Source organism: Colossoma macropomum, unplaced genomic scaffold (assembly GCF_904425465.1).
Source record: "Colossoma macropomum unplaced genomic scaffold, Colossoma_macropomum, whole genome shotgun sequence".
Taxonomy (NCBI): Eukaryota; Metazoa; Chordata; class Actinopteri; order Characiformes; family Serrasalmidae; genus Colossoma; species Colossoma macropomum.
In genome coordinates this window covers 13,125,310-13,146,950 of record NW_023494795.1, presented here as the reverse complement: position 1 = coordinate 13,146,950, position 21,641 = coordinate 13,125,310, and the positions used below count along the sequence as shown (strand labels likewise).

General features: G+C 40.6%; 1 protein-coding gene across 1 annotated transcript; it reads left to right on the top strand.

Moving 5' to 3' along the window:
- Positions 1 to 1,482: 1,482 nt before the first annotated feature.
- pfas (phosphoribosylformylglycinamidine synthase) lies at positions 1,483 to 21,420 on the top strand. The gene is made up of 29 exons (XM_036581527.1): positions 1,483 to 1,582; positions 2,758 to 2,885; positions 3,591 to 3,726; positions 4,241 to 4,346; positions 5,196 to 5,388; positions 7,103 to 7,208; positions 7,514 to 7,654; positions 7,832 to 7,956; positions 8,849 to 8,977; positions 9,091 to 9,222; positions 9,370 to 9,498; positions 9,679 to 9,752; positions 9,916 to 10,072; positions 10,207 to 10,268; positions 10,357 to 10,518; positions 10,724 to 10,828; positions 11,786 to 11,917; positions 12,249 to 12,479; positions 12,621 to 12,801; positions 14,898 to 14,981; positions 16,036 to 16,191; positions 16,307 to 16,426; positions 16,525 to 16,670; positions 17,509 to 17,716; positions 17,836 to 17,927; positions 18,114 to 18,228; positions 18,829 to 18,975; positions 19,536 to 19,676; positions 20,889 to 21,420. Exons 2-29 carry the CDS (start codon positions 2,762 to 2,764, stop codon positions 21,200 to 21,202), a joined length of 3,948 nt encoding a protein of 1,315 aa, XP_036437420.1. The 5' UTR covers positions 1,483 to 1,582; positions 2,758 to 2,761; the 3' UTR covers positions 21,203 to 21,420.
- The last annotated feature ends 221 nt before the right edge of the window (positions 21,421 to 21,641 follow it).

The window sequence follows — 21,641 nt, the reverse complement described above, 5'->3', positions numbered from 1 at the left end:
CGGACTGTCACCTACAGTGGGTTGAATCCACAGGGATGGTCATCACTAGCCACACACGTCGTTCTGACAGTAGGGCAACCACCAACACAAAACACACATCTTGCATAGCAGCACCCCATTCCCCGACAAAGAACAGCACAATAAACACACTTTCACCAACAGACAACATTAAACAACAGAAAACGCCCCTTTTCAGAAGGGCGCGCGCCTACCACGAGCCTTTGCTTCCTTGGATACATATTAATGATTTTAATGTTGTCGTTCTTTAGTTTAAAATGTGTTTATGTGTCGTTTGTGTTTCATGGTGTTTTTGTGTTTTGTGTAGTGAAATTTTTGTGGGACGAGTTATATATATATGTGTGTGTGTGTGTGTGTGTGTGTGTGTGTGGGTGAATATCAAACATGAGTATGATCTTTCCCAGTTCTTTTTTTCTGGCCGACGTCACCACAGCCCAGCACAACAGCCCACCTACAACATCAAAAACTGTTTTCATGTTTTTAAGTGTCTCACTGCTGACCTACCCCTGGTGTTGCGTGTGTGTGTGTGTGTGTGTGTGTGTGTGTATACACTGTGTGTAAATTTCATGTTAAATGGACCAAAAGAAACTGCCCAAAATGACTTGGACAGAAGTCTGGTTCCATTGACTTACATTATAAAATAAAGAAGGTTTTTTTTATTTTTCCTGTAAAGTTGAAAGTTGTCGTTTTGGAGATACGAGGTTTTGTTTAGACAATAGCTATACACACACACACGCACACACACACACACACACACACACACACACACATATATATATATATATATATATATATATATATATATATATATATATGCGCAATGTGTTTCTTTACTGCACATATAAAAGTTTAACGTACATTAGTAAAAAGTGTTTTTTTACATTAAAAGTTATTGGCAAAAGCTATGAATTATTATTGCGAACTATTATAGAGAAGGGCCGTGGTTAAAAAAAAAAAAGTTAATGAAATTGCGTTCCCGGTTTTCCCAGTTTCGCCAGTCTATGCTGGGTTTATTCAGCAATTGTTCTCTGCAGTCTCTGTAAAAGTAACTTCTACTGTACGAGGACGCTCGACCTCAGTTTGAGTCACTAACAGCACAATCATGTTTGATTTTGAGAAGCGACCCGTCTTTATATTTCAATCCAAGATCAACTTAAAATTCAATGAGCTGCTCCGTGTCTGAGTTTAAGCAAAGCACAGCTTTTGCAAGTGAATGCAATCGGTTGCATCGTAATGCAAAACATTTGCGAGGGAACGCATTTTATTTGTGAGGAAACGCAAACTTTTTTTTTTTTTTTACCACGGCCCCTTAGGGGCTCCATAAGTTTTTAATAGCAGAGAGTAAGAAGAAACTATTAAGATAGTTAATAGACAGAGCTACACTGAACTGATTGTTGATGGCTCCAGTAGGCGCTGCGCATGCGCACGGAGGCGCGGTTTCGCTCCGAGCGGAAGGTTAGCGCTTGTTCTCTGCACGTGTGTCCGGCTCTGTCTGTCAGGAGCTGTTCTGCTCTGCTGCAGGAGGAGAACCGAGAGCCTCTAACAGACCCCGAGCGACTGGAAGGTGAGGCGCTTCAGTGGTCATTTTTGTCATAGCAGTATAAGAACAGTTCTTAAAAGCCCTGACCAACTTTTCTTCATTTACCAAAGCATAAAACTTTGCCCTGCACTTCGGCTAACTAAGTTAGCTCACTTAGTTACATCTCTTACTCTGGAGTGTAATAGTTCCAGCCTCTTTGTTTGCCTCTGTGTAATAGGTTTATCTGTTCAATGTGGAATATAGGGACTTTACATCGCCTCAGTGATTTTATATAATATAATATAATATAATATAATATAAGCTGTTTTGCTATAGCGCGTTTATTAAAACTGAAGCTGCATGTGTGGTTTAATAACGTTGGCTGTTGTGTGTGACTTGAGTTACGAAAAGGCAGATTCCTCTGCTCGCTTATCAGCTAACTAAGCACTCCTGACTGGGCTGAGCGTCTTGTGATGCAACAGTTAAACAAACAGTTAAGCAAAAGTTGTCTTCACTCTCATTTCATTTCTTCTGCACAGTGATTGGACACTTCGCCTTCCTCTCTCGGAGGAGATTGTGGTCTGAACTGATTTATTAATGTGATTTAAACCTGTAAACTTTGTGAATAAAATATCAGTTTAACAGTTTATGTGAATAGTCCTAAACTCGTCTGTTCTTTTCCACAGAACATTCACTGGCTAGAGTTTGAGTAGCACCACTGCAGGGTTTGTTATCGTGATATTGGTCACCGTCACAGTATCTCTGATCAGTCAGTCAATGAGGACAGGGGGCTGTAACTGAGGACAGTGGGACTGCAGTGTCAATATTGAGCAACCTGAAACTTTATATAGAGGAAGATTCAGTAGTGAAAGTAGAGGTGGGCGATACGGCAAAAATATAGCATTGTGATACTTAAAGACATTGTCATGATATGCAGTATCACGATAATTAGTGGGTCTAAAAATCGAACAATTGGTAAAAATAAATGAACCCAAACTGCAGTTTATGCAGTTACAGCAAACTGCTTGTTAGTTTAATTGATCCTAATCTTGTCTTTCTCGTGCCGCATGCAGTTGTTCAGTGTGGAAGTACTGGTGAGATTCAGGTTATGCTCAGAAAAGCATATCGAGATGTGATTTATCCCAGTAACATATTGCCGTAGGTGAAAGTAGTGAGGTTATTGTCTTCATAAGCTGTCTCTGTCTGTCTCTCGCTCCCAGGATCATGACTGTGTTGCGGTTCTACCGGAGAGAAGAGTCTGAGGGGGGACGGACCCTGAGGAGGGTCAAACAGCTGTATCCGCAGGTCACCATAACGACTGAGCACTGCTACAATGTCGAGCTGAACGGTGAGAGATGGCAGAATAAGGCTGATGTTTGTATAGAGACACTGAGCTTTGGCTGTTTTAGAGATGGAGAGAACAAGAGGGAGTGAAGAACTGAGTCATTCTTGTCTTTCTGAGAGAGAAAAGGTGCAGGTCTAAGTGAGAGCAGCTTGTTTCTGGCTGTATTTTCCTCACATGCTGATTCTCACATGATGTTCTGTCTCTCTCTCTCTCTCTCTCTCTCTAAAATTATTTATAGAGATGTGATTGTAGAATTGTGTCTGACAGTGTATTGAAAGGCTGGCTTCTTTAATGACAATAAAAGGGTTAGTAGTTTACATAATTGAAAGAAAGTAATACACAAATAAGGATCTGCATTAATATACTCTACATGCTGCTTGAAATGTTAATACAGAGACAAGTCTAAGTGTCAAGTATACTCAGCAGTCTTTCTCTCCCTCTCTCTCTCATTTACACATAAATAAATCTCTCTCCTCCTGCCCTCTCTTTGCTGTTTCTCTATTTAACCTTCCCTCTTTTTGTTTTTCGTTCTTTTTTTCTATTCTCTCTCCCCTTTATTTCTCTCTTCTTTCTTTTTCTATTCCACTCTCTTTTCTCTCTCTCTTTCTCTCTCCATTCTCTCTTTCGCTCTCTTTCTCTCACACACTATCTCACATTCTTTTTCTGTCTCTCCCTTTCTCTCTCTCTCTCTCTCTCTCTCTCTCTCAGGTGCTGATTCTCTGAGTAAAGAGCAGAAGGACATCCTGTGCTGGTTGTTCAGTCCTCCTCACTCTGCAGCTCTGTCTGACAAGCCCACTCTCAAAGTAACATCACCAGCAGAGACTCTGGTGGAGATAGGCCCCAGGTACCTAAAGACTACCCTGCTTTAACATATTAAAAAAGGCTCAAATTTAATGCTTCCTACATCGGCAGCAGTGCAGATACTATAGTCCTGACTGCAGACTTGTTTAAACACAGTTTGGTGAAAAATATAAGTTTCACATACTGTTTTCTGTTAAAATGGATGCAAGTATGGATACAATTCAGACTTCAAGGTTGTACATACTGCTGTTTTTATCTATGTGAGGTACGTTTGTCCATTTTTATAGATAAAAGTATGTCATGCAGTATTAGAAAGTCTATTAGAGACAGCTTGGCATGGTTTGAGATAAGTGTGTGTTGACTTAATCATGCAGCTTGCACGATGCTAGTTGGTGGACATCGGCTTCCATTACTTGGTATAGCTGCATTACCTGCAGTGCAAAACTAAAAAAACACTTGAGACACCAAACATTCTCCGCTGACTGAGTGCTAAGTGCTTTATACCTCTTCCCAAATTCAGATCCATGTTTGGATATCTCATTATCTTTTCCCTGTAGGCTGAATTTTTCCACTGCCTGGTCCACAAATGCAGTGTCCATCTGCCAGAGTGCTGGCCTGAAGCAGGTGACCAGAGTGGAGTTGTCCCGCAGGCACCTAATCAAGGTCTGCAGAACCATCACACTTCCAGAGAGCTTTATTACTGCCAGCCAGCCTCAGATTAACTTTCCTTTACCCCATCATTCATCACATGAGTCTTATTATTGAGGCCTTGCCTGAACACTGGGTCATCTTTTGTCCTTAAAGGGTAATTCCACCATTTTCTTTTTCTCAAAATTTCTGTATAATTTAATAATTAAGATGTGAACTAAGGCAACCAATGTGATTTACAATAGAAAAAAGGGTTTAAAGCCTTTAAAAGCCACTTCACAGAAAGTCAATACATGATCAGGAATATGTTGAATGATGACTAAGACATTTTTGTCGATAGTTTTGATAAGAGGTTTTGGCCTAAAACATACTTTTAAGAATCCCTTCATGGTGGAAATTTAGAAAAAATTGGTGGAATTCCCCTTTAAGAAATGCTAACAAATTAGAACAGAACCAACATCCAAGTGAGCTCTTGTGTTTGTCTTTGACCCCACTTCAGACAATAGTTCCCTGTGGTTTGTCAACAGTTGCTCCAATTATTAACACCCTATCTAGTGAGATTTGGTTGTTTCTCAACAGGGTTAGGATTAAGACTAGGGCTAGAAGCAAGGTTAGGGTTAGAGTTGAATTTAGGTTTTGGGTTGAAGATAAGGTTAGCATTAGCATTAGTTTTACATTTAATTAATGAAATAATTAATTTATACATATTTTTTTTAAATGCTGTTGGATTATAGTGCGATTAGAATCTACAAATCATCTAAGGTGTCTATCCAAGTGAGGTTTTACAGTCTATTATTATTTGAAACACTCCCAGTGGCAGACTTTTCACTATTTTAAGATGGTCCTGTGCTTTTCTTGTCAAAGGATGGACAAAATGGGCCAAGAAAGAATGGAGAGATGGAGAAGCTGATTGGTCTCTTGTATGACAGCATGACAGAGTGCATCTACATGAAGCCCATCACGTCGTTCTCTGTGGATGTCCAGCCACAGAAAGTGTTTGAGGTTGACATTCTGCGGAAAGGTCGTGCTGCCTTGGAGAAGGCCAACGATGACCTGGGTAAGTGGTGTGGATTCACTGGAAAGCATTATATTTTTGTCCAGTTTCTTTTGAGTGTAGGATTTTTTTTATTCTTTTCACTAATACATCTCACCAGGCTCAAGAGCCAGAGCTCTGATTGAGAGGAGTGAGACACATTAGGATCACATGACACTCATGATGTGAAGAAGTGTAGATGTCACAGGATGAGGGCTGTTTTAGTTTAATAGGTCATGAGCTCTGTATGTGTGTGTGTCTGTCAGAGTGAGACAGAGAATGAGAGAGAGAGTGAATGAATGTGATAAGGGGGTGAAACGGTTTCAAGAACAAGTTACACTAATACCAAAAGATTAATAAGAGAGCGGTTTAGCCTTTTCGTTATATTTTAGCCTGTTTGGCCTGCTACCTTTTAGCCTGTTTGTTAAGTAAAATCTAGTTTTCAACCCCTCAGTTTAATCAAAACTAGGCTCTTAATTTATCTATAAATACACTCAGTGGTCCATGCAAGCAGCATTACAGTCCATTCACAGCGCAGTGTTTTTAGTGAGAATTAGATTGACAGTCATGGGTGGGTGAAGTAGTAGGTGATGTGCCAGTTCTTTCAGGACACCAGTGAAATTCTTCCTTAGGTATGAGTTTTTGTTATAACAGTTACACTGATATGGTACAAGTAAGTGTAGAAAACATGACACACAAACAGTGAAAACCACACTAACATTAGCCTGTTTAGCTAAATGGACGGATGTTTCAGTTGCATTTCTAATAAAAATAAAAGGTGAAAACATTTGCACACCTGCCGCATTGGACTCCGCGCAGCGAAAATCTGCATCTGCATTGGCATCCTGCTGAAAATAACGTGCTTGAAGGTGCAGCAGTAATTTTTTTTGCATCCAGTGTACAAGCGGTTTTAGCCAAACATGGACAATAGTTGCCGCCCTTCTGTTTCTTGTACAGCCTGAGAAGCTGCCTGGTTTTGTCAGCTGCCAAAGACTACGCTGCGGTCAGGGCCTTATGTGCAAAACAAGCTATGCACAAGCTGATGCTGATATTGTGAATGACTATGATATTTTCCAAATTCCAGCAGTGTCTGACTGCTTTAAGTGGCACAGCAGTTACCTTCAGGCACCGGTCCAGGTGGCATAATGTAACTGCTGTTCTATTCAGGGTTGAATGGAAAATTTCAACAAAAAGCTACTGAATGAGAAGCCAACTTTGAACCTTGTAGAAATTCAGACATCACTGTTGTTCCTGTGCCTGCGGTGCTAGTGTTAGAGAGCAATATTGTCAATATCGTTTTAATATTATATATTTTATTAGAAAATATGTGTATACCAGAACTGTCAGAAATTTTAATTACATCATGATGCAGTTTTTTTGGCCATACCACCCACTACTAGGTGTGCATATATTGAGTATCATATGACAGCTTTGAACACTACTTAACCAGTCAGGCTTGGCATGAGTCTGTTACCTTGTGTCTCTCACGTGTATAACCATCTGTTTCTTGTCCTCATAGGATAGCACACTGCATCCTGACTGCATATTTAGAAAACATAACATTTGTGAATTTGATTTCTGAACCCATCTGTCATCTTGAAAGTAGCTTCATCCCATCCTGAACCTAGAACCAAAAGCTGTACCTGACATTGTTGTTTTCCTGCTGCTTGCTGCTAATCTTTTACCTGATACTACTTTTTAACCTTGGTTTATAATGTGTCTGTACATGTGTGAACAGGTTTGGCCTTTGATTCCTGGGATCTGGACTACTACACAGCATTGTTCCAGAGGGTGAAGAGAAACCCCACCAGTGTAGAATGCTTTGACTTGGCCCAATCCAATAGGTGAGTGTGCGAGTGTTTGTCATTATTTCTGTTTGGTGCATTCCTTTCACATTTGTAGGAACACACAAACGTTTTTCAGTCTAATCTCTGTGTCGCATCTGTAGTACAAAATCTATTACCATGGACAATAATTTCCAACTGATGCAAAAATGGTGCTGAAGCACATAGAAACATGTTTAAATGATTGTTTGTGGTAAAGGGTCGTATGCTGCATACAGATTTGTTTGGAAAAACACAGTATTATTTAAATGGATATAGTCCAAAAAGTGTAATATTATATTTCCCTTCTGTGGTCTTACCTGCAGTGAGCACAGTCGCCACTGGTTTTTTCGGGGGCGGATGGTGATTGATGGGCAGGAACAGAAGGACACGCTCTTCAGCCTCATTATGGGCACCCAGCAGCATAGCAACCAGAATAATGTGATCAAGTTCTGTGACAACAGCAGGTGAGCAGGTTGGAAGTGGTAGTGTCTATACCACTAAGCTTGCTGCTGGCACACTGCATGGTTTGGCATATAACAGAGCTGCTCTTGGCATTAATTTTCACAAAGTCACTGTGGCATTAAAGTCATTGTCATAGAAAGTGCAACTTGGCTTGTGTGTGTGTGTGTGTGTGTGTACAGCGGCATTAAAGGCATGGAGCTGGAGTGTATGTTCCCTACTGACCCTGCGCAGGCCAGCTGCTATGAGACCAGACGCACCACCAGACACGTCATCTTCACTGCAGAAACTCACAACTTCCCCACCGGTCAGAGCAGGAGCACATTTACGCTTTTATCTTCTTCAGAGGATATTAAACTCCCTTTCATCACTAAAATTTCATTTTTCATGTGCTTAACACTTACGCTATCTAACGCTAAGCTCTTCCTGTATACCCCCTAGTGGCTGTTCTGCTGGTGAAATAAAAAATGACTGATATTTTTAAATAATATATATCAAATAAAACAGTTTTTCCTGTTGCTCTAAGGCACTGATGACTCTCTGTATGTGAAATGTGACATTGTGTTAAGCTGCTAGTGAGCAATGATGTGCGAACAGGGAGGTGCGAGAACCCCCTGCTGTAAAAGCAATTCTCCACAAAGATGGCCAGGCCAAGATAGCACAGCTGCGACTTTGACTTGGTATCAATCATGTACAGCTGCCACATTAAAATGGTTTTTATATACTTATAGATATTGATTTGCTTGCTCACCTTCAAAACCTGAAATCACAAATTACACATTTCCAATAAAATACATTCCATCAACATAGGATAAAAATTCATAGTTCAAGTGGGGGACGTTTTTCAAAACAGGTGGAATTAATTTTTTATGGCCGCTGTAAAAAAGCCTTAATTCTCAAAAAATGCAAAGCAGGTTTTAAATGTGTAAATGCATATAAATGCTGTTTTTCAGATTGAGTCTGAAACCTAAAGACCATGACAATTGACCAGTACATTTAAAGATATATAATTAAGGTTGATCCATAAAGTATGTAATAAAAAAGTACATCAGATGTGTAGATTTCAGTGTTAAAAACCGCTGTGAAAATGTATTTGAGAGAGTTCTTTCTGAATTCTGAATGCTGATATGAAAAGGCAGATGTTAGCTAGAACACTTTGTAGATCCTCACGTTAGTGATGTGCATTGTGTTCTACACAGGTGTTGCTCCCTTCAGTGGGGCCATCACAGGTACCGGTGGACGAATCAGAGATGTGCAGAGTGCTGGCAAAGGAGGTCACGTGATCGCTGGCACTGCTGGGTACTGCTTTGGTAACCTCCACATTCCAGGTGGGTGTGGCTTGCAGAATGTATTTCTTGTACCTTAATTGAGAATTGGAATTTTAAAGAGTCACAGGTCTTAAAAAGTCTCTTTATATTTGTTTCCTTATTATTGTTTGTAGGTTTTACCCTCCCATGGGAGGAGGCTGATTGGGAGTACCCCTCCAGCTTTGCTCCTCCTCTGCAAGTGGCTATCGAAGCCAGTGATGGAGCCTCAGACTATGGCAACAAATTTGGAGAGCCAGTGCTGGCAGGTACAGTGCTTTCTGTCTTGTTTGCTTCCTCTGAATTAGCAGAAACATTCGGTTGAATTCAAAATATACGCTCAGTTCTTAACAGTTTACTTTAATTGTTGTCTTAAATGTTTATTGATTTCTTTTTTTTTATCTGTGTTGCTAAAGGCTTTGCCAGATCTTTTGGGATGCGATTGGCCAATGGGGAACGCCGGGAATGGATCAAGCCGATCATGTTCAGTGGAGGGCTAGGCTCCATTGAGAATAATCATGTGAAGAAAGAGGAGGCAGAGCCAGGTAGGGAAAAGGCACAACATGGATCATTATAGTCAAAAATGAATTCCTTATGGTTTCATTCTCGTAGCCCATATCATTTTCATAACATAAATAGCACTGTGGCTAATAAGTTACATTATTAGCTTCTGTTTAAATGGGTGTTACTCCTGTAATCTGAATTTCTGTTTTTTTGTGGATTAGGTATGGAGGTGGTAAAAATAGGAGGTCCTGTGTACAGGATTGGTGTAGGAGGAGGAGCTGCATCTTCTGTACAGGTAGATACAGACTTTATTTTCATTAACATTTAGTCATTCAATAGAAACTCCTACCCAGGGCAACTAGCTGACCTGTATTGCTTATTGCTTTATTAAAGGTGATGGTTAAGGTGAAATGTGTGACGAATGACGCGTCTGTTTGTGTTTTTTGTGTATGTGCAAGGTGCAAGGTGATAACTCCAGTGAGCGGGATCTGGGTGCAGTGCAGAGAGGAGATGCTGAGATGGAACAGAAAATGAATCGGGCTCTCAGGGCCTGTCTGGAGAGAGCATTGGGGAACCCCATCTGTAGCATCCATGACCAGGGTGCTGGAGGAAATGGTAAGTAACAGTTAATGTGTAATGTGTGGTTTCAGTGCTGGCTTTTGATTAAACAGTGATGAAATCTTTAATACATCATAGTATTTACTTTTACAAACCTTTTGACAAGAGAGTGAATTTGTCCTGTAACATAGGGAACGTGTTGAAGGAGCTGAGTGAGCCTGCTGGAGCTGTCATCTACACCAGCAAGTTTAAGGTGAGCTTGTATGTAAGGACTTTGTTACACAGTGTGAAGACTTTTACTAGCTAAGCTATTCACCACGTCTGTCCTTTTTATCCTACAGAGAGGAGACCCAACCCTCAGTGTTCTAGAGCTGTGGGGGGCAGAGTATCAGGAGAGTAATGCTCTCTTGCTCCGCCCATCTGACCGGAGTTTCCTGGAGAAGGTGTGTCAGAGGGAGAAATGCCCCGTCGACTTTGTGGGCAAAATTACGGGTGATGGCAAGGTGAGTTTGAACACTGTGGAGTTATTGTAGCACAACTTTCCCCAAGTTGGGTGCATTTCCAGATTTACGTTTTAAACAGAAGGACTCACAGGTTAACTAGTTTAGGGTTTGTGAGTGTTACCTACTGCCTGATGGTGAACTCCTTGTGTTAGCATCTGTTCCCAGTTACTACCACAAACAGTATTCACATGTTTGTTCCTTTCAGATTGTTCTTGTGGATGATTTGTCTAACCAAGGTGGTGGAGTGGATGGTGGGCGGTGCCCTGTGGATCTGGAGCTGGATTGGGTGTTGGGGAAAATGCCTCAAAAGGTGAGAAGGAGTCTGAAAACTCAAACGCTGAACGCTTTGTAAACAGAGGCGTAAAAAGTACAGAGAAACTGTACTTCTGTGAAAGAGATCATATTAAAATTAAAAGTATGGAACCAAAAATATACTTGAGTGAAAATCAGACATCATCTATGTTTAAACATACTCAAGTACAGTACTGTGCAAAAGTCACCCAAGCAAATTGTTTAAAACCATTTATCTAGAAAATAAGTATGTTAATGTTTATAAAACATCAAATAACATGATCTTAGAATAAATGCAAACTATTTGTATCTTTTAGGGTAAGTTTTAAAGTTCTGCTACTAGTTTTTAAGGCTCTAAATGACCTTAAAGCACCACTTACATCACACAATGTCTGTCTGTTTATGTTCCAGCACGAGATCTTAGATCTGCACATACTGACCTTCTGCAAATACCTTCTGTAAAATACACAGAACAGAGAATGACATTTTTTAGTTATGCATCTAACCTGAAGAGCTCAGTTCCACCTTCTATTTGACAGTCAACCTCAGTGCTCACTTTTAAGAAACATTTGAAAACATTTGAAATCGTACTTAATCAAAATGATACCTCTCGTTTGGTATTTATGTTTTCAATTTGAAGTCATAATATCTTCTGTTATTGTTGAGCTTCATTACTTCTCTGTAAAGCACTTTGAACTTCCACCTTTATGAAATATTTATTTTATTATTATTATTATTGTTATTGTTATTGTTATTATTGTTATACAAATTGTTGTGTTTTTAAAACCATGAAATGAAGATTAGTTCAGGAGCTCCCTCTGGTGGCTGTTTTGGATATTTCCATTAAGTATTATTTGAATGATAAATCTGTACGATTGTTCATCTGTTTTCTCCAGCTTTTCCACTGTAATACATTAATACATCCTACAAACTTATTTAATGACCTCTCTCTCTCTCTCTCTCTCTCTCTCTGTAGGAGTTTGTGCTGGACTGTATAGCATCCTCTCTGCAACCTCTCTCTCTCCCTGCAGACCTCTCTGTTCTACCAGCTCTAGAGAGAGTCCTCAAACTGCCTGCAGTGGCCAGCAAACGCTACCTCACCAACAAGGTAAACAAGGTCACATTTGCACGACTTGATTGCTTGTGAAAACAATGAAAACAAGGTTATTGCCCATTAAACAAATGACACAAAGTGAGATACCATCACTGTCAGAACTCTATATGCATTTGTTTTCCACTTTTTAAAACAATGCTGTTTTTGACTTTTCCTGTTACCATTTTGGAGATACAAGGTTTTGTCCCAACAGTGACGATATGCTACTGTAGGCTAGATATAAAAGGTACAACAGTCCACTGAGGCTTCCAATACTGCAGTACTTTGAAAACACAGGTATTTAAGCGTGTTTATCCATTAAATGCTTATCCACTTTTCTTGTCAGGTGGATCGCTCTGTGACTGGATTGGTTGCACAGCAGCAGTGTGTAGGACCTCTCCACACCCCATTAGCTGATGTGGCCGTGGTTGCCCTGTCCCCCTTCAGTCTCCAGGGTGCTGCCACAGCAATTGGGGAGCAGCCAATCAAAGGCCTGGTTTCCCCAGCAGCAGGCGCTCGAATGGCTGTGGGAGAGGCCCTCACTAATCTGGTGTTTGCCCAAGTCACTGCTCTCAAGGTAAGTAATTAAAGTCTAGTTATTTGAATAATGCTAATGCATGCTTTAAACATGCATTGGGAGACGATAAGGCTAAGATGTTGAATGCCTAATAAATATGTCTGCTGATAACTCAAACTGTATGTTTCTGGTTTCTCTTAGGATGTGAAGTGCAGTGGGAACTGGATGTGGGCAGCGAAGTTGCCAGGTGAGGGGGCATGTCTCTGGGAGGCGTGTCAGGCCATGTGCAAGGTCATGGGCGAACTGGGCGTGGCTGTAGATGGAGGAAAGGACTCCCTTAGCATGGCAGCTCGTGTCAGCGGAGAAACCGTTAAGGCACCAGGTGTGTATGTGCATGAGTGAGTGAATGTATGCTATATGGCCAAAAGAATGTGGTAGTATTTGCAGCTATAACAGCCTTCAGTCTTCTTGAAAAGTATTGAAAAGTTGGAAGTGAAGGCTGAATGTCACAATCGATGTGCTCAGTGGAGTTAAAGGCAAACTATGAGAGCCAAAATAATGTTTTGAATTTTGTAACTTTATTTATGTACAGTGTTCTGAAAAAGTACTTGCCCCTCACCTGATTTCTTCAATTTTGCGAATTTGTCACATTGAATGTTTCAGATCATCCAACTAATTTTAATATAAGATAAAGACAACACAAGTAAACACAAAATGCAGCTTTTAAATGATCCTTCCATTTATTGAAGATAAAGATTTATTCAAAGACTATATCCCCCATATGAGAAAGTAAGCCCCCTAAACCAAATAACTGGTTGTGTCACCCTTGTCAGTCGCGATGATCAGACGTTTGTGATAACTTGCTGTGAGTCTTTTGCATCGCTGAGGAATTTTGTTCCACTCTTCTTTGCAGAATTGTTTTCATTTGGCTACATTGGAGGGTTTTGAGCATGAACTGTCTGTTTAACGTCTTGCCATCTCATCTCAATTGGATTCAAGCCATGACTTTAGCTCAGCCACTCTGAAACCTTTGCTTGTGTGCTTCGGATCATTGTCCTGCTGCATAGCCCAGTTGAGCTTTAGGTCACAAACTGGTCGGCGGACATTCTCCTAAAGGATTTTCTGATAGAAAGTAGCAGAATTCATGGTTCCATCAATTATGACAAGTCATACAGGTCCTGCAGAAGCAAAGCAGGCCCGGATCACACGACTGTTGGTATGATGTTCTTGTGGTGGAATGTGGTGTTAGCTGTACACCGGATGTAACAGGACCCATGTCTTCCAAAAATCCACAGAATATTATCCCAAAAGTCTTGGGGGTCATCTAGATGTTTTTTGGCAAATGTGAGAGAAGCCTTTGTGTTCTTTTTGGTCAGTGGTGGTTTGCGCCTTGCAGCTCTCCAATGGATGCCATTTTTTGTCCAGTGTCTTTCTTATTGTGGAGTCGTCAACATTGACCTTAACTGATGCAAGTGAGGCCTGCAGTTCTTCAGATGTTTGTCTGGGTTCTTTTGTGACCTCCTGGATGAGTCGCCGATACGCTCCTGGTGACTTTTGGTAGAAGGTTCACCACAGTTACAAGTTTTTTCCATTTGTGGATAGTGGCTCTCACTGTGGTTGGCTGGAGTCCCAGAGCCTTAGCAATGACTTCGTAACTCTTTCCAGACTGGTAGATTTCAGTTACTTTGTTTTGCATCTGTATTTGAATCTCTTTAGAACGTGGCATCATGTGCTGCTTTTTGAGACCTTCTTGTCTGCTTCACTTTGCCAAACAGGTTCTATTTTAGTGATGTTTAGATTCACCAGGTCTGGGAGTAATCATGCCTGGGTGTGGCTAGTAAAATTGAGACATAAAATCATTTGAATTTCATCTTTTGATTGACTTAGTATGAATTTGAGTTTGGTTGATTTAGTAGCTAAGGGGGCAAGTACTTTTCCACGTAGGGCCTGTTAAGGCTGTGCAGCATTTTTCCTTTAATAAATGAAATCATCATTTAAAAGCATTTTGTGTTTATTTAGGTTATCTCTGTCTAATATTAAAAAGTAGTTTCATGATCTGAAGCATTCAAGCATGAAGAACATGCAAACATAGAAGAAATGGAGAAGGGGCAAATAGTTTTTCACAGCACTGTAAGTGAAGGCATAAGAAAAAGGATTGCATAAGTAAAAGTGCCAACCAGTAACAGCGAGGGACAGTGTGAATTAAATAAAATTACAACAGAGTTTTTCCCCCATATGCGTTATTAATATGTGTTCTACATCTATTCTGAGTGCATGCTGAATATAATACTTTTTATGTATTGTAATGGATACTGGTAATGGATGCAACATGTAATAGTAAATTTAGCACAATGTATTCAGTCATCACTACTTTATTCTGCCCAACACTGTACTTGTGTGTGTGTGCACACTTCAGCATACGTGTATATGCGTCAGTTCAAGTTAGCTAACCTAACACCTCTAATTTTTCTTTCTCAGGCTCTCTGGTGATTTCTGTGTATGCTGTGTGTCCTGACATCACTGCTACTGTCACCCCTGACCTGGATGACCCAGAAGGCAAAGGTTAGTCTTGCATGATAGGGACTCTGTGCGTAAGCTCTTCAGAAGAGAGCTCTAGCCACCAAGCCTAGTGATCGTGGATAGAATGAATGACTGGATCTCTCTCCTTCTGTACTTTCCTAGGATGTTAAAGAAAGTGGGCTTTTTCAGACTAAGAGTTTTCAGCTTAATCTGTGTGCTGCGTCTGTCGAATCTGTTCAGTTACTGCAGACAGTGATTTAGTAAAAGAACAGAATATCCCTGTGTGCTTATATGCAGAAAACCCATTATGCTAAAAACCTCTTCCTTTGATTTCTTTTATAAATGGTTTTTCTTTTTGAGGCAGTGAGTTTTGTGAAATCATTTGTGGCCGATGAAGATTAGGCTGAAAAATTCTGTTGTATTCTTTAAATAACTTTCTGTAAGTGCACTCTAGAAAGCATGTTAATACACTATCTGACTGTACTATATGGGAGCTTGAGCAACGGAGAAGTGTGCAGGTCTTAGGATTTCTGGGGTTGCCCTTGTCCATATATAGTCTTTATACATTGATAGGGTATGTTTTTGTGCACTAAATATGGGGGAGTCATCTTGTAAATGGGATCCCCTTATGTTCAGCAAGAAACTATTTATCTCAGCAACAAGTGTTATTCAGCAATAATAATACTATATTAGAATGGATGCAAATAAACATAAGTACAATAATGTGTAACAGGATTTATTGTTTTTACATTTTTTAAACATCTTGGTCGATTTGTGAAATTCCATCTGCTGATTTTATTGAATGAAGGATTATTGATAAATGGGCATTGAATGGTAGCTGTAAATACTGGAATTTCTGAATGAGAGCTTTGGAAATGGTTAAACTAACACATTCACACACACAAAATCACAATGTTCACTGCCCAAATAGGCTTCAAATCATGTTCCTTGTCTTTTGAGTGGAGAACAAAGAGGCCATATAAGCGTTTCTATATCAGTGCTTTATATGTTTTGACATACCTCTGATTTTTTGGCAGTCTGTTTGTATGAATGAGAAAAAAATGGATATAAAACGCTTGACTCTGTCATCTGTCAGGTGTGCTGCTGTACGTTCCAGTGAGTGCAGGTAAATACAGGCTGGGTGGCTCTGCACTAGCTCAGTGTTATGGTCAGCTGGGAGACTGCAGCCCTGATCTGGATCACCCTGACCTGCTCTCCACCTGTTTCAGCACCACCCAGACGCTCATTAAGGGTGAGTAGTAACTAAGGATATATTCTCTATAGCCCAAGTTTGTTTTTATTTCAGCGTCGTTTTTGTTCTCCTAGTTTTTACAGTGGTGAATCTAATGATACTGTCTGTCTTGTAGACCGTCTACTGAGCGCAGGACATGATGTCAGCGATGGAGGACTCGTTTCTTGTCTTCTGGAGATGGCTTTTGCAGGGAATCGTGGGCTAGAAGTGAACTTGCCCTTTGAAGGGGCTGGAGGTTTGTATAACATGATTCAAACATGAATATCTGAAACTTAAGCCTCACTCACTTCAGGGCATTAGGTAAGCACCTGTCTGTCCCTCTCTCTGTCTCAGTGATGGAGGCTCTGTTCTCAGAGGAGTTGGGCCTGGTGTTAGAGGTGTGTGAGAGTAACGCAGCCAGTGTGTGTCAGCGTTACACAGACGCTGGACTTGTCTGCCACAGGATCGGCACTACCTCCGGTTTTGGACCCGACTCTAAGGTGAGGTGTCCTTTACCAAAACCTTCTCTGCACTTCTGCAGGCCTACCTCTTTGACTGAATTTAGATGGACGGTCTAAGCTTGCAAATATTTTGTTTGCACAGTGTGTTCTTTTTTTTCTTTTTCTTTTTTTTTTATGCTTGCTTAAACTGTCAGGGCCTATACTTAAATTTCTTTACCCTTAAACTTCTCAAGTAACTACATGACCTAGTTTTGTAGCAGCTGAATAATGTATTGTAATTACTGGAGGGTACATTTTTAGATTGATAATGGAATAATAAGCCTGCGGTTGAGGGGGTTAAAGTCAAAACAACTGCCAAAAAATGAATCGTATCTGCAGGATCCCGAATGTCACAACTGGTTAGGTGCCTAAGCCATTTGTGGCCAGGAGTCCAAGACAGCAAAGTTGGCCTCACTCTCTCAGGGTGGGCAGGATGGCCCTCTCTCTCCCCCCATAGATACTAGCCAACCTGTGCCTCTATTAGCTGACTTAACAGAATTGGCAGTTAGTGTTCTCCTTCAAGCATGTTCAGCTGTCTAATGTCATTGCAGTAGCAGCAGTTGGAAAAGATGTAGTGGCTGACATCACATGACTCAAGTAGGCAAGTGCTAACACTCACCCTCCCAGCTTGGTAGCGTCGTGTGATAGCAGGTGGAATTGGCCATGACTAAAATGTGGAGGAAATTGGGGGAGAGAAATCCCTCTTACCTTAATTTTAACATGTTGAGGAATTACCTACAATTTGAGGTGTTAGGAGAGCTTTTATATCAATGACTAAGTCTGTTAAGGACAAATAAACTGGGCTGATGATAGTTATGTTGATATTGTTGTTCTCCAGGTCAGGGTGAGCCTGCGTGGACAGGAGGTGCTGAACGAGCGTCTGCCCACTCTCAGGGCGTTGTGGGAAAGCACAAGCTTCCAGCTGGAGCGTCTGCAGGCCAATCCGCTCTGTGTGCAACAGGAAGAAGAGGGGCTAGCCACTCGCACCCAGCCATACTTTAAACTGACCTTCGACCCTGCCCAAACACCCATAATAACAGAGCTGGGTTAGTTGATAAGAAGTGAAGGCACTGCTAAGTTTCAAAAACTGCAAACAACAGCTGATTGATAGATTGTTTTCCTCTAGTAGTCAAATTAAATACGATGTACTCATGTTGTTGCACAGCTGGCCAGAAGCCTCGTGTTGCAGTGGTCCGGGAGGAAGGCAGCAATGGGGATCGAGAGATGGCTGCGTCTTTGTTTATGGCTGGATTTGAGGTAGACGAACACTAAAGCAAACACTTTGTGTGTAATTGAGCCCAAACACAAATTATTACGACATAAAATGGATTTGTACTTGTGCAGCTTCGTATTAGCGCAGCTCCAAAAGTTTCTAAATGTGTCGCTTTCTGTAGGTTAAAGGGTAAAATCCAGTGACTGGACATTGTGTTCTACTATCTGCAGGTATGGGATGTAACAATGCAGGACTTGTGCTCTGGAGCCACAACCCTTGACCCCTTCCGAGCTGTTGTGTTTGTGGGTGGTTTCAGTTATGCTGATGTGCTTGGATCAGCCAAAGGTGAATCAATGTGAACCTTACACAGAGAAACACACACTCACCACTAGGTCTGTGTTCAAAACATTGATATCACATCATAAAGGGGCTTCTGTCAATATGCATATTGATATAGTGACAGCTTTATTTATGAATTTACTTTTATTTAAAACAGATTAACTGCATTCAAGTTTGAGAGTACAACATCCAACATGTGGCAGATATGTACTCTAATTGTCAGTGTTTAGCTCTTTATTCATTATTGTTTGTGTTAATTCGTTAGTTTATTGTCTGCATAAATCATGTACTTAAATAATCTTTTAAAAACCATGTCTAACTATTGTTAACACATGTATGATCTTTATGTGTTAAAGTTAGTTTCATTTTCACAGGCATTGTTCAGTTTGCAGTTGTAGTTATTAGTATTAGAGGTTATATCAGGCTGCTGTGATTAGCCGTTAGCCGTTTTGGTTACATGTTTTTAGAGTTGTTTCAAGTTGTAGCTCAATTCTGCAGCAGTCATTCATGTAATGTGAGATGCCACATGCAAGAACTTTAGCATTCTCTATATTGTCTTCAGATGAATGCATGTTGTTTGTCAAACTGTCTTGCTTTTCTCATTAGGCTGGGCAGCCACCGTGACCTTTAACCCACGTGCCCGAGAGGAGTTTGAGCGTTTCCGGCGTCGTGATGACACCCTGAGTCTGGGGGTGTGTAACGGCTGCCAGCTCCTGGCTCTGCTGGGCTGGGTGGGGGAAGCACAGGATGGAGGTGAGAAAAGAGAATTAAAGATTGCGCTAAGGAGTGTGTCAGTAGTCATCAGCTATGTTAGCATTTTAAAAGAACACTCCAGTGTTTTTTAACCCGATTTCTCTCTGCTGCATCTTATCACGTTTCTGATTATTGATGCGTTTTTTTGTACCTGTTGAAAAAACAGAAAATCTGTTGACTTAAACCACATTTATAACAGAAATCGATAGGATGGTGCCAAAAAGGTGACCCATTGACTTCTGTTATAAGTAGCCTGAACAGGTTTTCTGTTCTTTAATCAAGTACAGAGAAATTATTATCTGAGGTAATCAATCATATGCTAAACTGGTTCATAGAGATTAGGTTTAAAGATGCTGGACTGTTCTCCTTTAAGTAGGTGTTAATGCATTAGTATGCACAGTGCTGTGACGCTCTCATGATGAGACATTCATAAAGGTCATTTCATACATTACTTTCATTAATAGATTGCCCTCTCCCCTTTTCCTTCCCTCCTTTTCTTTTGCCTCTTTCTCTTGCCTATACATGTGCTCTCTCGCTTTTCATCTCTCTCTCTCTCACAGGCTCTGAGGTGTCCCTGACCCATAATAAGTCAGGGCGGTTTGAGTCTCGGTTTGTCAGTGTTGGTATTCTGCCATCTCCATCTGTCATGCTCAAGGGCATGGAGGGATCCGCTCTGGGCGTGTGGGTTGCCCATGGAGAAGGTGAGACTTCTGTCTACACTAAAAATGACCAGCGAAGGGTCACTTTGACGATGTTTCATGACGTGAATGGATCATTTTTATGAGAAACTATTTCCAATGTGTCTAGTTTTTTTTATAGTATTTAAACAAATCCAAGGCATAATAATAACACTGTTTAATATCATGCTTGCGTTTACAGCCTCACATAATCATTTGAACACCATATCAAAGCTTTAATATTAGTAACATTTTGATCCTTCCACTCACATATAACATTTGTAAAAAGATAAAAAGGCTTAACTGAAACATATCAAACACTAAAGCCCTAAAGTTAATCATTACAAGTAATTTTTCATTAAGTCACCTCTAATATACAGTGGAGTCTAAAAGTATGAGAGTACTAGTGAAAAGGCTTTGCATTTTGCATTCTTTTCTAATTTATTACAAATTTTTCCATTATCAATTATACTGTATTATCAACATAAGTGCATGAATGTCAGAATTTTTTTGTATTCTTGTTATGTCCCTTTTTGCTTTAATAGCGCCATGCACTCGAGCTGGCGCCACAAGTTTATGGAAAATCCTCTGATGAGTAGATCAAATCCACCTGAAAGTTTTCTGAACAAGAGCTTCAGTGGACGTGATTGTACTCATAAAAAAACCTTTTTGTACAAAAGCATGGTCAATGTGAGGAATTGACTTAAGTTTGAATAGTGACCTAGAAACAGTGAAGAATATTTCTTTTTTGTACTTGTTATACACTTTCTTTGCTTTAAAGTTTTCAAAATTCTAAACTGTTTGTTGTGTTTTTCCAGGTTTAAATGGGGGAAAAAAAATCCCAGATTTTTAATGTGGTCTTTTTTAATGTGAAGTTTAGTTTGGCTCACATTAAAAATAGCCTGTTCCAGTGGTTCTCAACCCCATTTTTGGACAATTTCTGCATTGCATATTTTAGTGTTTTTCCTTCTTTAACACAGCAACTTGAATAATGAGCCTTAATGAGATTATTAGGTAGATCGAGTGGGTTAGAGCATTAGTGTAAACACCAAAATATGCAAAACAGGAGTGTTCTGATACCAGGGTTGGGAGCCACTGGGCTATTCAAACATTATAATCTGATCTAGCAAACAAGAAACCCAAGTCTAATCCTACTACACATCTTAGAGTATAGCTGTAGCTACAGTGCCCCTTAATGAAGCAGAGCTCACTGTAATCACCACCTTTCCTGCTCAGGTCTGATGCAGTTCCGCTCTGCTGAGGCCCAGGACAGGCTCGTAAGTGCCTCTCTGACACCCCTGCGCTATGTAGATGACTCAGGAGCCCCCACAGAGACCTACCCCATGAACCCCAACGGTTCTGCACTGGGCATAGCAGGCCTCTGTTCAGCTGATGGCCGTCACCTGGCCATGATGCCCCACCCGGAGCGTGCTGTGCTGGGCTGGCAGTGGGCCTGGGCCCCTGCGCCCCTCAGGGCCTCTCTGGAGCCTTCACCTTGGATCCACATGTTCCACAATGCTGCTGCCTGGTGTCAGACCACTGGAGAGTGATAGAGTTCCTGCACTGTGGCAGTAAAGTTGCCTGGGCCTGGTGTATTGTTACATCTAAGAAAGTGCTCTGTGACCAGCCAACTCTTTGTATGGAGGTTTGAGAGAGAGTGTTCTAAAGTTTACATAGTGCACAAGGCTGTGTTTCTACACCCATACAAATGATCTAACAAAGGCATAAATAACAAAAAAAAAAAAATAAATAAATGAGTTTTACTGTGTATTACTTAATTCCAGGTGAAACAATATGTATGATGTCATGTCACTTAGCCAAAGTCTAACTAGATGATATTTGTTTTGCTTAAATGTGACTTGCACTATAGCATTAAGTGATGAGGACCAAAATGTCTCGGATATCTCTGTGTTTTTAAATAGTTAAAAATGTTACCATCAGTGTTACAGCCTCATGCAGCTGTCACAAAAAAAAGTGGAAGCTTTCATC